Source organism: Oratosquilla oratoria, chromosome 6, assembly GCF_046742065.1.
Source record: "Oratosquilla oratoria isolate Oo_2021 chromosome 6, ASM4674206v1, whole genome shotgun sequence".
Classification (NCBI taxonomy): domain Eukaryota; kingdom Metazoa; phylum Arthropoda; class Malacostraca; order Stomatopoda; family Squillidae; genus Oratosquilla; species Oratosquilla oratoria.
The window spans coordinates 31439708-31454707 of record NC_134782.1 but is presented as its reverse complement, the minus strand read 5'-3'; the positions used below and the strand labels follow the sequence as shown (position 1 = coordinate 31454707).

The 15000-nt window shown below is 39.2% G+C and overlaps 1 protein-coding gene across 3 annotated transcripts in view; it reads left to right on the top strand.

Annotated features, from left to right (window-relative positions):
* LOC143026366 (uncharacterized) overlaps positions 1 to 15000 on the top strand; it is a 49311-nt gene that overhangs the window by 34305 nt on the left and 6 nt on the right. Inside the window, exons 5-7 of one of the 3 annotated variants that reach the window (XM_076186631.1) lie at positions 332 to 484; positions 9697 to 9920; positions 12182 to 15000. The exon at positions 12182 to 15000 is cut by the window's right edge and continues 6 nt beyond it. In XM_076186631.1, coding sequence (XP_076042746.1) covers positions 332 to 484; positions 9697 to 9920; positions 12182 to 13003 — 1199 coding nt within the window. In that variant the 3' untranslated portion in view covers positions 13004 to 15000. Of the gene's footprint in view, positions 1 to 331; positions 485 to 8200; positions 8560 to 8630; positions 8987 to 9696; positions 9921 to 12181 lie in introns of all 3 variants that reach the window. The other 2 variants (XM_076186630.1, XM_076186629.1) reach the window with 2 other exon arrangements.

Here is a 15000-nt window from a genome sequence, read left to right as displayed (position 1 = left end):
GTGTGTGTGTGTGTGTGTGTGTGTGTGTGTGTGTGTGTGTGTGTGTGTGTGTGCGCGCGAATGTGTGTATATGTATGTATGACATACGTGTGTGTTTGTGTGTGTACGTGTGTTTATATGTATGTTTGTGTATGCATCTAAATGAGTGTGTATCCGTTTTTATGTGTGTGTGAGATCATATGTATGTTGGTATTTACGAGATGTATAGTTATGTGTTGTCTATATGACCCAAAAAACCCTAAAACCAAACCTAAAATAATAAAAACATATAATCACATCACTTCTTAATGTTACATAATTACATTCTTTACATTTGTTTTCCTTTCCGCAGAGGAGATTTCAACGCTGACCGTCGTCTTCAGCTTGAAACGTCTGACTGGATTCTTCCTGTTGCAAGTCTACGTTCCTTGCATCCTCATCGTCTGCTGCTCCTGGGTGGCCTTCTGGATCACCAAAAAGGACGTTCCAGGCAGAGTTGCTTTGGGTAAGTCAGGCAACCTGGAGGGTAGGGAGAGAAATGTATTCAAAATGGAAAGACAGTCGAGTGAGATAGTTTGTGTGTGTGTGTGTGTGTGTGTGTGTGTGTGTGTGTGTGTGTGTGTGTGTGTGTGTGTGTGTGTGTGTGTGTGTGTGTGTGTGTGTGTGTGTGTGTGTGTGTGTGTGTGTGTGTGTGTGTGTGTGTGTGTGTGTGTGTGTGTGTGTGTGTGTGTGTGTGTGTGTCTTTGTATGTGTATGTACATAACTACCTAGTTGCAATATACAGGGAACGAGGCTCGCTTGTAAGTGTCTGACGCGGTTTCTCAGTCGATCAAACATGATATCAAATTAATTTATGTTTTTAGATTAGACATTCTCCTCTTTTAGGCTGTTCCACGTATTGACGTTTCTATACAAAAGACTATATCCCCTTGATGTCCTTCGAGCATCAATCATTTTAACATTCTTTCACGACGCTTTTCCGGTCCAAACCAATGGATCTCAGTCATTTTCATTTTTTTTTTTTTTTTAATGATGACAGCCGTAATAATTCTAACATTTCCCTGATTAAATCTGTCTGCTATGCTGAGGATCAGTTTGGTTGTTGCTCTTAAGGTGGCGTCACACTAGGCATTTCTCGCTAGCATGCTACTCGCTTTTGCTACTTCGTTTAATCAGAAACGACTTCGGTTACGATTTTTTGTTTTTCAAATCTCCAAATGTCAAATCACTCTCGCCCCATAATTTAGCGAGAAGCTGAATGACGAAATAATAGAAGTTAAACATATAAGAATGTTAGACACATTGCTGTGATGTTCTTATGGAAGTCTAGAATATTGTAACCGTAGTCGTTTCTACTCAAACGAAATAGCATAAGCAAATAGCATGCTAGCCTAGTGTGCCACTATCTTTACTCGTAATATTCTCTCGATTCTATTTATATCTTTCTTGTTTTCTGATAACTACTGCTGCATATCACAGGCTAGGGTGGATTAGGCTCTCCGTTATTTTCATCTCTCCGCCAATGTAGTGACTTACGAGCAACAAATTGTCTACAATGAACTTTTCTAGATACTTTTCATATTTAGTTCTTGGTGTTGTTTCAATTCTCATTGAATAAGTCAGTGATGGATTCTAGTTTTGCTCAGTTCCAATACTTTGTTTATTTATTTGTTTATCTATTTATTTACTTATATATTCATTTGTCTTTCAGGGCGTTGAAGTTTATTTTCTACATTTGGTTTCATTTATATATTTTGTCGAGGTGTTTCGTAACAATCTGTAGTCTTTGTTTCCTATTTTATTCATTTTCTTTTTATGTTTTCTAGTCTTTTGAACTTCGATTCCTGAAATGAAACTGAAAGATTCAAAATTCTCATGGCCACGCATACTTTGATAAAAGACTCGAAAAACAATCGTTTATGGAATGAATCCTACTGATTATTCTATCTCAGCCCTTTCAAAATTCCTTAACTTGTTTTTTAACACAAGAAAAATCTTCGAGCATAAGAATATATGAATGAAGAAGACTGCAAGAGACCCTAAGGCCTACATTAGGCAGTTCCATCTCCCTTACCACCTGTCATTCATATCCATAAAGTTATCTCATCTTCTCTTAAAACGAACAATTGTTTCAGCGTTCACTACATGGTTATTAGGTCAATTCCATTCGTTAACCACTCTCTTGGTAAACTAGGTCTTTCCTCTTTCCTACTTAAGCCTAAATTTGTCCAATTTATACCGCCAATGGGGACAAACGACAACGTAAACAACGACGCTTGTCGATGAGCTTTTGCTTCCATCTCCGTCTGCTTGACTTCGGTTTCACAGTTCACAATTCGGGTTCTTCTACTTTTCCTCCTCGTACCTCAAATGTGAGAGCTCATCATGGCGGAGATCCCGCCTCGTGGTTCTTCTGTTGGGAGTTTCATAAGAATTGAAGTCTCCCGCGCCGAGGAAGAAAATTGTCCTCACTTTTGTCTTCGTCGTTCTCATTCTTGTCCTCGTTGTTCTCATCGTTCTCATCGAACCAGTCGTCATCGTCGTGTGTATGTGTGTGTGTATGCGTGTTTGAGAGAGGGAAAGAGATAGAGAGAGAGAGTAAATGTGTGTGTGTGTGTGTGTGTGTGTGTGTGTGTGTGTGTGTGTGTGTGTGTGTGTGTGTGTGTGTGTGTGTGTGTGTGTGTGCGTGTGTGTGTGTGTGTGTGTGTGTGTGTGTGTGTGTGTGTGTGTGTGTGTGTGTGTGTGTGGGTGCGTGTGTGGGTGTGTGTGTGTGTGGGTGGGTGGGTGGGTGGGTGCGTGTGTGTGTGTGTGTGTGTGTACATATGTTTTGCCTGTGTGTTTCCGTATATCCAGATCACCTATAGAGTCAATACATATGTTCATGCATATGTATGTGTATGTAAGTGTGAATGGATGTTTAGAAATGGTCAGCATTGTTGAATATGGTTGCGTAGTTTTGAATCAACATTACTGAATGTACGTTGGCAGAAGAATATTTGAATCACCGATGCTTATCAGGATTTTTTTTAAAGCTTCATGGAATGAACAGATTGTAATGACTAATTTCCATGTTAACAAACCAAAATAAGACCTCAATCGTTGGTTGGATAGGTAGCTATTGAAACATGATTGATTTTTTTTTTTTTTTTTTTTAACCGAGAGCTAGGCAATTTTTTTTTTTTTTTTGTGAACTGCATTTTTTCTAGTAGACAAATCTAGGAGGGTCCTTATGCGATATGATTTTAAAATTGACAGTGTTTCTTCATCTATTCATTTATTTGTTTGCTTGTTTATTCATATATTTTTCCATTCAGTCGAGGTAAAGCTCACAACCTAAACTGTGTCATTCCAGCTGCCATTTTCCAGATAGAAATTTGAATTATGCCAGTGTTTAGGCCAGTGATTCTCAACATTTTTGACTCCATTCCCCTCTCTCATGAATTCTCAAGATTCGTGTGGATCCCCTCCACTTTCCCCCCCAAATTCCACTCTGCCAAAAAATAAAAAATAAAATTGAATAAATAAATAAATATAATCATGATAATAATAATAATAATAATAATAATAATAATAATAATAATAATAATAATAATAATAATAATAATAATAATAATAATAATAATAATAATAATAATAATAATAATAATAATAATGATAAAAAATGAATAGATGAATAAATAAATAAATCTCTATATATTTTTTCTAGATGAATGCTGATGTTTTTAGAATGTATGGGAATGAAAGGGAACGAATATAAAGGCAATAAAATATAATAAGTAGAAGGCAAAAATACAATAAGATTTAACTTTAGTGTTTATAGTAAAATGTCACTTTGACATTTGTACCCTGCATTGAAGTTCACTTCATATCTGATTCCTTGCATAACAGTTTCAATTTAGATATTACTGGTTCATTAAGTTATCATCTGAGTCATGAGAAATATTAGATATTGTATTTATGATATATATAAATGTACATATATACATATATATATATGTATGTATATATATATATATATATATATATATATATATATGTATATATTATATATATATATTTAAAGTTAAAATTAAGCCAAATGCATTTTGAGAAATAGCCAAAAAAATTGCTACTCTTTTGGCCATTGTCATTTCTTTCTTGTTTGTCTAACCCTTGTTCTTTCAGGTACTAATCATGAGGTCAAAATTTCCATTCGAAATGTCTCTGTTTACTTGGTGTGCACCACTCCTGCCTAAACCCCGTTCCTTGATTAAAGAAGATTAAACCGAATAACTCTGAAACCCGAAATCTACTGAACCTTGAAGCTTATACCGATAACCTAGGGACTTTATCGGAACCTTATACCGATAATCCAGGGACTTTATCGGGACGTTTATTATCATTTCGTTCATTTGACCTTGCCCCCCTCGTTAAGGTGACGAAGTAAAAAAAAAAGAAATAAAAAAGAGAAAAAAAAAACATGTATATGTATCTATATTGTTAACGCTGGACATTGAGGCGTTTTTATGACGTAAGTATGACGTCATCGTATCGAGCGGGGCTGAGACACTGAATTGTCTTCGCCAATCTCGCCAAATTCTATGCTTCGCGCATTTGTCATCTCAGAGGATTGATTAGGTCCGAGACCCTGTCTTAGTTCCCTGCTGATTGATCGACTACCCATCTCTTGTATATAAATATATACATATTTATACATAATTAGACCCCATTAAACGCTTCCTGAATACCCCCTTTTTGCCGAGTCGAAAGATCGCTTCGCAAATTAAAACTTGTTCAGATGCATAGGAAGGCAAAACTTCTTTAATTAATCCTTCCATGCATGCCTGTTGACAGACACTTGACAATTCAGTATCCTTATCATACACTATCTTTTATCGCAACAATCCTGCTCACCCTCTTCACCCTCGCAATATTGACGATGAATTTGCTTCCTTTTCCGTTATATTGCCGTCAAGGACTGTGGCAACATTCTTCTTCCTTTTTCAAATATTTCTTTGCTAAGCTCTTAGATTTTTTATTTCTATATGCTGCATGGCGACCATGCGAGGGAGACATCAGTTACCAGCATGTGCATACCGGTTCACCTTTTGGAGCATAAAAGAAAAATCCAGATGGATTTTTTTTTTTTTTTTTATCGAGGTAATTCAACCTTTATTTTCGCCTAGCAAAAGGTCTTTTTTTGTTCTTTGACAATTGCGTATTGTGGTTCTGGAGAATTCTGTCGGTTGTTTTTTCGGCAGATGCCTGATATGCAAAAAGAGCATAGTTCTTACTTCCATAACTAATTCGACAAATTAAGCAAAATCAAATCATTCTGTTTAGCAACGCTGTACCGATATTACAACAAATAAATAAATACACAAACACACCAGTAAATACATAGAAATAAATTGATAAATAGAATGAATGAATAAATCAGAAAAGATCAAATAAATGCATATCTCCGGCTTTTATATCATACTCCAGAACATTTTACGTCTTATCAGTAACCATTTATTAAGACATATGATATCATTATATAGATACAAAGCAATAATACATGGGAAGTAGTTCAATGCAGTAAAAAATCGATTCTTAATGGACAATACACTCTGATCGCGACTATGTCCTTTGTTTTACGAGCACATTTTAATCAAGTAGATGTGTTTTCGCATTAAATTTATGTTGAATCGTTTCAAGCCTCGTATTTGCTTTATTATAGCCATAAAATATCAGTTGTTCTTATTTGAATGATATTGAATACTTAAATACTTTCTCTAAAAACTCAATTAACATCATACCATCTTTCTGGTCACTGCGTTGGTGGCATATTCGGAAGCGTGTTGTTCTCGCATTCGCTTAACTGTGGATACGAGTACCGCGTTTCTCTCTGATTCCCAGCACTGACTGTTTGTACCCTGCACACAACAGTCCCCAAAGCGTATAACATGGGAAAGGTGACGGCTTCGGCCGCCGTTGCTCGGCGCCTCATGGTGTACGCTCCTCCTCATCTGGTCACTGATATCTTCCACAATTGCTTAGCCCATTTTCGCTTTACAAGTATAGTCTTTATTCTAACTGCCGTCTGACAATTTTATTCGGCTGAGCGAAACCTTCTCCACTGCTAGAAAGCTGAAAGCTAGTTTCACTGCCTTTAGAGAGTTTAGATCAGCATTTCTTAACCTTGAGTGTTGAGATCAATTTTAGCGGGTGCTGGGCGGTGAGTGCATGGCAGTACTTCACTTTCATTTATCCTCCTAATAATCAGAAGTTAACCAGAGTCAAGGAGGTGCTAGACTGCCTAGACCTGACTATAGGGGTGCCCTAAGGGTCGGAAACTGTTAAGAAACGCTGTGTCTAGATTATATTCTTTTAGTTCTTAGTCTAACATTCACCTTTTCTAAATCCTTTTATAATTTCCGTGTCTTAATGTTCACAGTTATTTTTTATCATAAGTTCTGTGTATACGTTTGTTTTCAAATGTGTCCTATGGTGTTCTGTCCATATGTCTCGTTGCACGGTTTTCCTTCTTTGCACACAATCCATTTCTGTTGTTCTTCCGTTCGCTGAACCGATCGAAGAGTCCATTGTCTTCTTATTTTCTTTGTTTATTTTCTTTTGTTGGTGTTCCTTCTCTTTTCCTTTGTTTATCCCCTTGGGTTGGGTAAATATCTGTACTGGCGGGGTTGAACAATACTTTCAAAATATATTTCAACATTTTTTGTTTATAGTCACGAATTCGCGGTTTCAGAGACCATAACCCCAACAATACGGCGACTTTATCGTCCATTCTATTATCAAGCTAATCCAAAGCATTTTATTCAACTGAGAGGGAAGATCACACAGAACAGGGTCTTCATTGATCAAACGCCAAAACCCCGCCCCCTTAGCTAAGTAGAATTGCCTACGACTGGCTAAAACAAAGAACTTAAATATATCTCACCGCATTGAAAGAGTAAATGAAATGGTTTACATCTCATCCGCGCTACACCACCATGGTTGTCGCCATACCACCCAAATGATGACGATGGTGTCTGTACCGGAAGTTACCTGTTACCTTCCTTAATGATCATTAAACAGAACTCTTAAGAAAACCTTTGCAATGTCGAATGACAAGACGTTGTCATAATGTATTAGATGATTAGATGGTAAAGTATATTTATCAGACATAGTGTTGGCTATCCTTAATATTTCCTCTATGTGTGTTTTTCGTAAATGAAACTAGATTATGCTATATCCCACTGAAACCCATGTAAAGTATATAGAACTTTTAAAGATATTGATAATATTGACCCCAGATAATTCCATTCAGATCAGATCGACCTCTAGGTCTCAATGGGTTGTATAGCAATTCCCTTCTATGTTGCTGTCCTTCATAGTTTAATAACATCTAGATGTCCTATGCATCTTAACAGACTCAAATAGTTCAGCCAAATAACCTTGTCAAATATATATACTGTAAATAAAAACTTTCGCCCGATTCCGCGTGTGACATGTAGAATATTTTTTCTAGAATAGCTGAGTAGAGCTTCTTAGAAGAGTAACCTAGTTTTAAATAGAATTGTTGCTACACAACTCCGCACTTAATCAGAGTTTCAGATAATGTGAATCAGACGTGTTTTACCACTCCATGTGGACAACGAAGATAAATCATCGGGATACCTGTGCGCTATTGAAGTCCGGCGTTGCTATCTTTGATTAGCGGAGATCTGAATTCGAAATCCCAACTTGCTGAAGTCTGCGTTTTCAGTTTTGTCTCGCGTCGTTTGTCCTGATATATGAGGATGAAGTTTCACGTAACCCGTTAACTATACATTTGTACTCTCCCGTTTCTTAATTTTCTCAAAACGCGTGTCATCCAGTATTCTTTATACTCAGCTAAATGTTATTCACTTGGTCATCCTTCGCGCAAACTTGAGTATTTTCTTGGGGGAGTATAAAGGACACCCCCCTGTCCGTTCAAGCATGCGTTATTTCTTTCCTCAGATAACTTGAAACGTTGTTTTTCTTTGCATGACGAACGAATCTAAAGGGCATGTTCAATACTTAGATTACGGCTCAGCTCACCCTTAGACACAAAGGCCTCTTACTAGACCTACTGCACGTTTAATCCCGCCCAGCCCTTTCTCATCAGAGCCCCAGCCCTTTGTTGGTCACGTATTTAACCACATTCCTTGAACCAAAGAACCAGAAACCCTCCCCATGCGTCAACCAAAGTACTCATCACTCTTTCATGCGCCAGGTGTTACTACGGTCCTCACCATGACCAAGTTGGGGTTTACCGGCCGGACCGCCTGGCCCGCGGTGTCCTACGCTACAGCCCTCGACTATTTCGTCGTAATCTGCTTTGCTTTCGTCTTCGCCGCTGTTCTCGAGTTTGCGACCATTCATTTCTTGGAGCGAGTGGCCAAGACCCACAGAGCCACATTGGAAGCGAGGCTCAAGTATGTGAAAGAGAAAGCGGAGAGAATTGCGGCAGGAGAAGAGGTCGAGGAGGAGGAGGAGACACCCAAGAGCGTCGTGGAGGCGATAGGACAAGTGGCTCTTGTCGTAGCTGCAGTCACTGGAGAAGCCGACAAAATACAAACTACCAAAGATCGGGTGGGTGTCCGTTGTCGGGTTGATGTCCATGATCTCTTGTGATTTTTCACAGAAAATTGCGTTTCCTGCAGGTGCACTCACTGTACTCTCCATGACCAACCTCGGCTTTGGTGGTCGCTCCGCCTGGCCTGCCGTCTCCTACGCCACCGCTCTCGACTATTTCGTCATTCTGTGCTTTGCTTTCGTCTTCGCCGCTGTACTTGAGTTCGCGAGCATCCATTTCATGGAACGGTTGGTGCTGAAGCAGCGAGCCAAGCTGGAAGCGGCTCTCAAGGACATGAAAGAGAAAGCCGCGAGAAAGGTCGGAGGAGAAGAGGAAGAAACCGCGGAAGGACCCAAGAGCGCGGCCGACGCGTTGGCAAAGATGACCATTATGGCTGCTGCAGTAACTGGAGAAGCCAGCAAATTGCAAACTGCGAAAGACCGGGTGGGTGTCAGCAGACGGGTTACTGTAAATGATGGCTTGTGGTTTTTCACAGGAAATTAAACTGCCTCTAGGTTGCGCCAACCTGGGAACTCTGGTGCCAACCTGGGAACCCTCACTCTTCGTGACCTCACAAGGCGGCGCGGCGGTTCGGCTTCTTCGACCCGTGAGAGGAAGAACCCTCTACACGGCCTGTAACCATTCCCTTTTGTTGATGTCACTTTTTGTCATCTCTCTCTCTCTCTCTTCCTCTCTGTTTTGCGAACTCGAGTTCGTTAGATTTCGCTTTGCGGATTGTACGGTTCGGATTGCGGTCTCCCCAGGAATACCTCACCATAGCGCTGCGACAGCATGGGCTCCCCGCCCGGGAGATCCATCTTCCTCATCACTTAAACTTTTTCATCTCCCTCCCTCCCTCTTGCTTCTGCTTCTCCCGAACTCGAGTTCGATAGCTTTCATTTTGCGGAATGAACGGTTCAAGAAGAAACGGGTCGAGCGGAAGTGAAGGACCACAGAGGGTAAAAGACGAAGAATCCGTTACGTGGAAGCGGAGTTCGCGGTTGGTCATGTCGGGTGGTGCCTCAGGTTCGGCGCGAGGAAGAAACCTGGATGGAGAGACCGAGCACGGGTGGGTCCAGGTTTTTGCTAACCATTGATCTCTAGCGGATTTTCTTTTTTCACAGGAGTATATATATTCCCACCCCCCCTACCAGGTGTGACTACAGTCCTCTCCATGACGACACTGGGCTTTGGCGGTCGTTCGGCGTGGCCAGCTGTGTCCTACGCCACTGCCCTCGACTATTTCGTCATTCTGTGCTTTGCTTTCGTCTTCGCTGCTGTCCTTGAATTCGCAATGATAAACTTCATCGAACGTACAGCCAACCGCCGAAGAAAGAAACTGGAGGATCTCAAAAAGCAAATAACGGAACGGCTTATGGTGTGTGGTGTCCCCCAAACATAAAATCTCCTTCTTCAGCAGCGTAAAATCAAAAAACAAAAAAGACAGAAGCTTAGCCTTTTTTTTTTCTTTCTTTTTCATCAGTAATACCCATTTGTGTCCTTGTCCCCCACCAAGAGCGTAGATAACAACGGTAGCGAGAGCAGCTGTCTACACTGTATTTTTTATATTCATGTCCTCAATCACTTAATCCCCGATCCGTTATTGTTTTCAGCCAACTTGATATTCCATATGTTACAACGATTTATCATCTTTTGGATGTGATTTTGAGTTGTTCTCTATTTATGTTCTCTCGTCTATCGTAGCCGTTGGAGTAGACGTCATCTGGCCACATATCATAGGCATTATTGCATCTTGCCTGGTAGAGTCATAGTGTATTGTACAATACTTTTTCCAAAATCAGTAGCAATTATGTAATACATTAAGATGTATTTTACTTTTTTTGGTGTTTAATATGTCTCTTGTTTTTTTTTCCTTCTGTACCGAAGAGCATGACAGCACTATACATGAAAGGAATCCACTTTCTTTATACGTGTGTTTAACATGCGATTGTAATTTTTTCCCATTTTGAATCATGTGAAAATATTGGTGTTTTAATTCTATATACTCTTCGGTGTTTACTTTTGTATTCATTCTAGCAACTTAGTACATTTTCTTGACATCCAAGAAACGGTTTGTGAAGTATAAAGTCAATCCCATAAGCTGCATTTTCTATGAATATTACCATGTCACATTTTCTCTTGAGGACTTTTTAAATGTAATATGCATGTGTACTCTTTCGAATTGCAGGGCATGTAAATATGTAACATAATGAGTAGATGTAGACGTAATTTTGTAGAAAAACTATGACAAGCCAGAGTATCATAGTCCTTAGTTGCAGGTAAGCTATCAGACCAAACAGACGATGCTCATGCAAAGCGATTGTCACACACTCCCAACAATATAATATGCTCTGAAATGTTAGCATTACCTATTCCAAAATGAACTCCCTCTATTTTGTCCCAATGTATTGATAACAAGTATAGTTGGCTTCAAAAGTCCTATTCCAAACCATGTAATCAAATTAGATTATATCAAGTTTGCAACCGTAGAATGGAAGGACATATTAAATTTTCTAAGATGAGGAAGAAAATATGTAAAGAGCAGAACTTACCAGTGTGAAGTAGTCTTCCTAGTCTGTGTGTGTAATCTGTACTTCTAAGAAGGGGAACGATGGAATAATGATAGTAGGATAAAATAACAATAAATACACAATTATTATCAAAATTAATAGAACTAAAGTGTCCCACATGGATGTCTTACTTTAAAGTCAGACGATCTTACTCAAGTGAAAGAAATTTCAAGACTTAGAACGCGGTAACACGCTTTACACGTTTTGATCCAGAATCCGATTTAGTGACCGAATGCCAGTCCACATGACTGCAAACTTTGTGGGGTGAGGAAAGATGGATGACTTGTCCTCCGGAAGATTCGTGTCTCCTTTCGGCTCTTGTTCCGTAATCATCCAGATTCTAGAATAAAGAAAAATAGACTTAGTTCTTATAAGTCAGAAGTCAACATATACATTTTATTCTCCTAGTCACCAGTCAGTTTTATTCAACTAAGATAAAAAGTTTAGCTCGTTAATTATTTTAGGATGAGGAATGAAAACATATTTTTTCACATAGACATTGGTATAGCTCTGTTAAAAAATATATAGAAAAGAAAAAGGAGTAACTAAAATTTTGCCTTGACCCTCTCCCCCACCTCTGTAGATTTTTTTTTCTTTCTTTTTTAACGAGAGATTAAGGAAGTACAATGCTATTGCATGAGCAACGGACTATTTTGAGTGGTGAACCTGCCCACTTGGATCCTGTTGTCAAGGATGACTGTCTAGACACAAGTACAATGCCAGAGTAAACCACAGTCAAGCCAAGCTGTATAAACCTGAGCATAGCATCGCCAGATATGGGACTTGTATAAGGCGAGCAATGGGGTAAAAAGACATATAGACAATGACCCATTTGTTGATAACTTTGCAGATCCATTGTTAAATTATCTTGATGCATATTGCCCCGACTAACTTGTATGGTGATGCTCTACTTGATAGTGATTATTGTGATATAACGATTCATCCACTTCTTGGGTCTCTAGGTGTCCGAAAGGGCGCGTGTCGTTAAGATACGAAGAAAAAGTCTTGAAGACACAAGGACCTGGGGGATTCTTCAGCGAGTCGAGCTAATGGTTTTTCACTTTCACAGGCTGCGGAGAGGGACGGGACCATGGTCGTCACCACGACCATTCACGATCAAGATCACCCTCCCGACCACTCCCCACCGCCTCCTCCTGATATCAAGGAGACATTGAAGGATGTGATCAGGGTGCCCCTGAGTGTGGTGGGAGGCATTCCTGACGTTGACAAGAGGGACGAAGAGAGTTGGGGAGAAGGGAGTATGAGAGACAGGAGTAAACTCACGTCCAGTCCAGGGAGCTCCTTAAGTAGTGTTGGTGGCTTGAGTGGTGGTGACGCAACAAGCATTATGAGTGGTTCTGCAGGCGGAGTGAGACACAGAAACTTTGGTGGAGGAGGCGATGGCGAAGGGAGGAGCGAGGCAAGTGGAGGGGCAGGTGTTGGTGCGGGGAGAGAGACTCTGATCGCGACACCAACAGCTGCGGGCGCCTCGACCCCAGAAGGCTCCGTAGGTAAAGGTCTCCTCAGAGTTCCCCAAAGGGACGCCATCTCCGCGGCGGAAACGGGCTCCCAAAAGGATGAAGGTGACATAACAGTCATTAAAGTGGATTTGGACACAGACGAAGAGTCGCCTCCCCCTCCGCCTTATACCGTCTGGCAGATCCTGACGAGTAAGAGTCGCCTAATGGCCGAAATGTCTCCTAGAAACACCATTCCAAGTGAGGATGACCTTCTGGAACGCTTTTCCATCATCGATCTGTACGCCCGGCGTATATTCCCAGCCACGTTCTTCTTCCTCTTTACCACGTACTGGATTCTCTTCAACTACTACATCACTGACGAGTTCCCAACAGACCACAAAGAGAACAAACACGGCTTTGTGGATGCATAGATGGTGAGACGCAGGTCGGCGGTGAAAACCATGATCTCTAAAGTACGTCACTAGTAGAGAGGGTGGGCTGATTTCGACAAGCAAACCAATCCTGGATCCATGGACTCAAAATATTGAGAAATACAATACGTTACCTAGAATACACTGATCTAAGGATCTGTGAGCAAAAGTAACACTTATTTTTATGATTTTCATTTTCTAAGAAAAGAGGGTGGGAACATGATATAACGGATGAAACTGCATATGGTTATATGATCACTTTTTCTAGAGGTATAATCATATGCAGACTTTTTTTTTACACTAGAAAGCTATTAAATCTAATAATCTTTTTGAAATTGGTCATTAATTTGGCAGAGGACAAAGTGGTGCTTTCACAGACTTAGTGTCATAGACAAAGTCCAAAAGTCCAAATGGTATTTGATGGAGTATTTTAAGATCCTTAGCAAATGCTACCACTCCATAAAACCGAACGGGTAATTCAATAAATACTGTAAATGTAACTGCTACACAAGACAAATTATTTCTATTTTATTTTAACTGTAATGATAGACGTTACAATTATCATTGACCAGATTGATGTCGTCAATGTTAATGCTGTTGTAATTTCATACCATCCGTACTTTGTAAGTATCTCTCATGGTTAAAAACACAAGTTCCTGGCAAATTTAACATTAATCACAGAATCTTTGGCTTCATCAAAAAAAATCCTTGATATCTGTGGTACGAAACACATTTTAACTTACGACTAAAATTGTAAAGAATAGGAAAAGTAGGATCTGTGAAATAACTAATTTAAAATGTAACTAGACATAGTTTCTATATCAGTAATCAAGGGTATGGGTTTTATGAACATTTGGAAAATAACTACATTTCTATTCAATCTTCTTGAGGTTGTATGTGATGTTGGGTGGACGTGACTTAATTGAAGTGAATTAATTGGAAGAATTTTGAAATCCTATCATGTAGTGATGGGACGATGCCAAAAAAATTAAAAGATTCCGATACAAGCCCCGATACTACTCTAAATTTCCGATTCCGATATTTGCACTGATATAATTCATGGTTATTTTCAGACCCTGCAATTGGTTTTGGAAACAAATTATTTAGGAACAAAGTACCTTTTTTAATTACTTATCAGAATCGGAACTTTAGAGCAGCACCGGAACTTATTTCGAAAGCGCTAAGATTTTTTGGTACCCCTCCATCATTATTTTCATGGTTTTCATGGCGTGACTATGCAAACGATATGTTGGTGAGCCAGACTGCACGGCTGCCTTCGGTGTATGAATCATTAGGTTAATTACCTAATTAGGCTTTAAGATGGCACTAATCACCAAAAACTATTTGACTCAATAATGAGCTTAAGTGAACATGAAAGGAAAAAAAAAAACATATTCATGACACCAAGAAAAAAGGAATGAAAGATAGAAAAATATATAGAAATGTGTGATTGAAAATATCTAATCGTGATTATGATTCGAAAGAAGAAAATGGCTAGAAAAAAAAAAGGACTGTGGAAGCGTAACAGTTTGTGATGTATTCCTTTCCACCTGCGACAGGGTGTGACAAAATCATTCATGAACACAACAAAACTGTGCAGAATGCTGTTCATCTTTGTCAGTGGTCTCTCAAAGAATCGTTTTGTTTCCTAAATGCTCAAATCAAGGAACGTTGTCAGTCTTTAAAGGCAGAAAAATATTGGATGTAACATCTGATTTGTTTTAAATTCTGAAATTTCTTTCACGTGGTATCCGATTTTTTGGGGGGTTGGTAAATTTATAGAAAATATATGTAAATGTGGACAATGATATTCTATGCAATACACCAAGAAATTCATAACACATAAGATATATATACAGCATGCACATGTATACATTCACGTATATATTAATCCATACATACATATAACTGAATAAATATATACTAATATATACTACATACACAATCACATACACACACACATTCATATATATATATATATATGTGTTGAGACATTC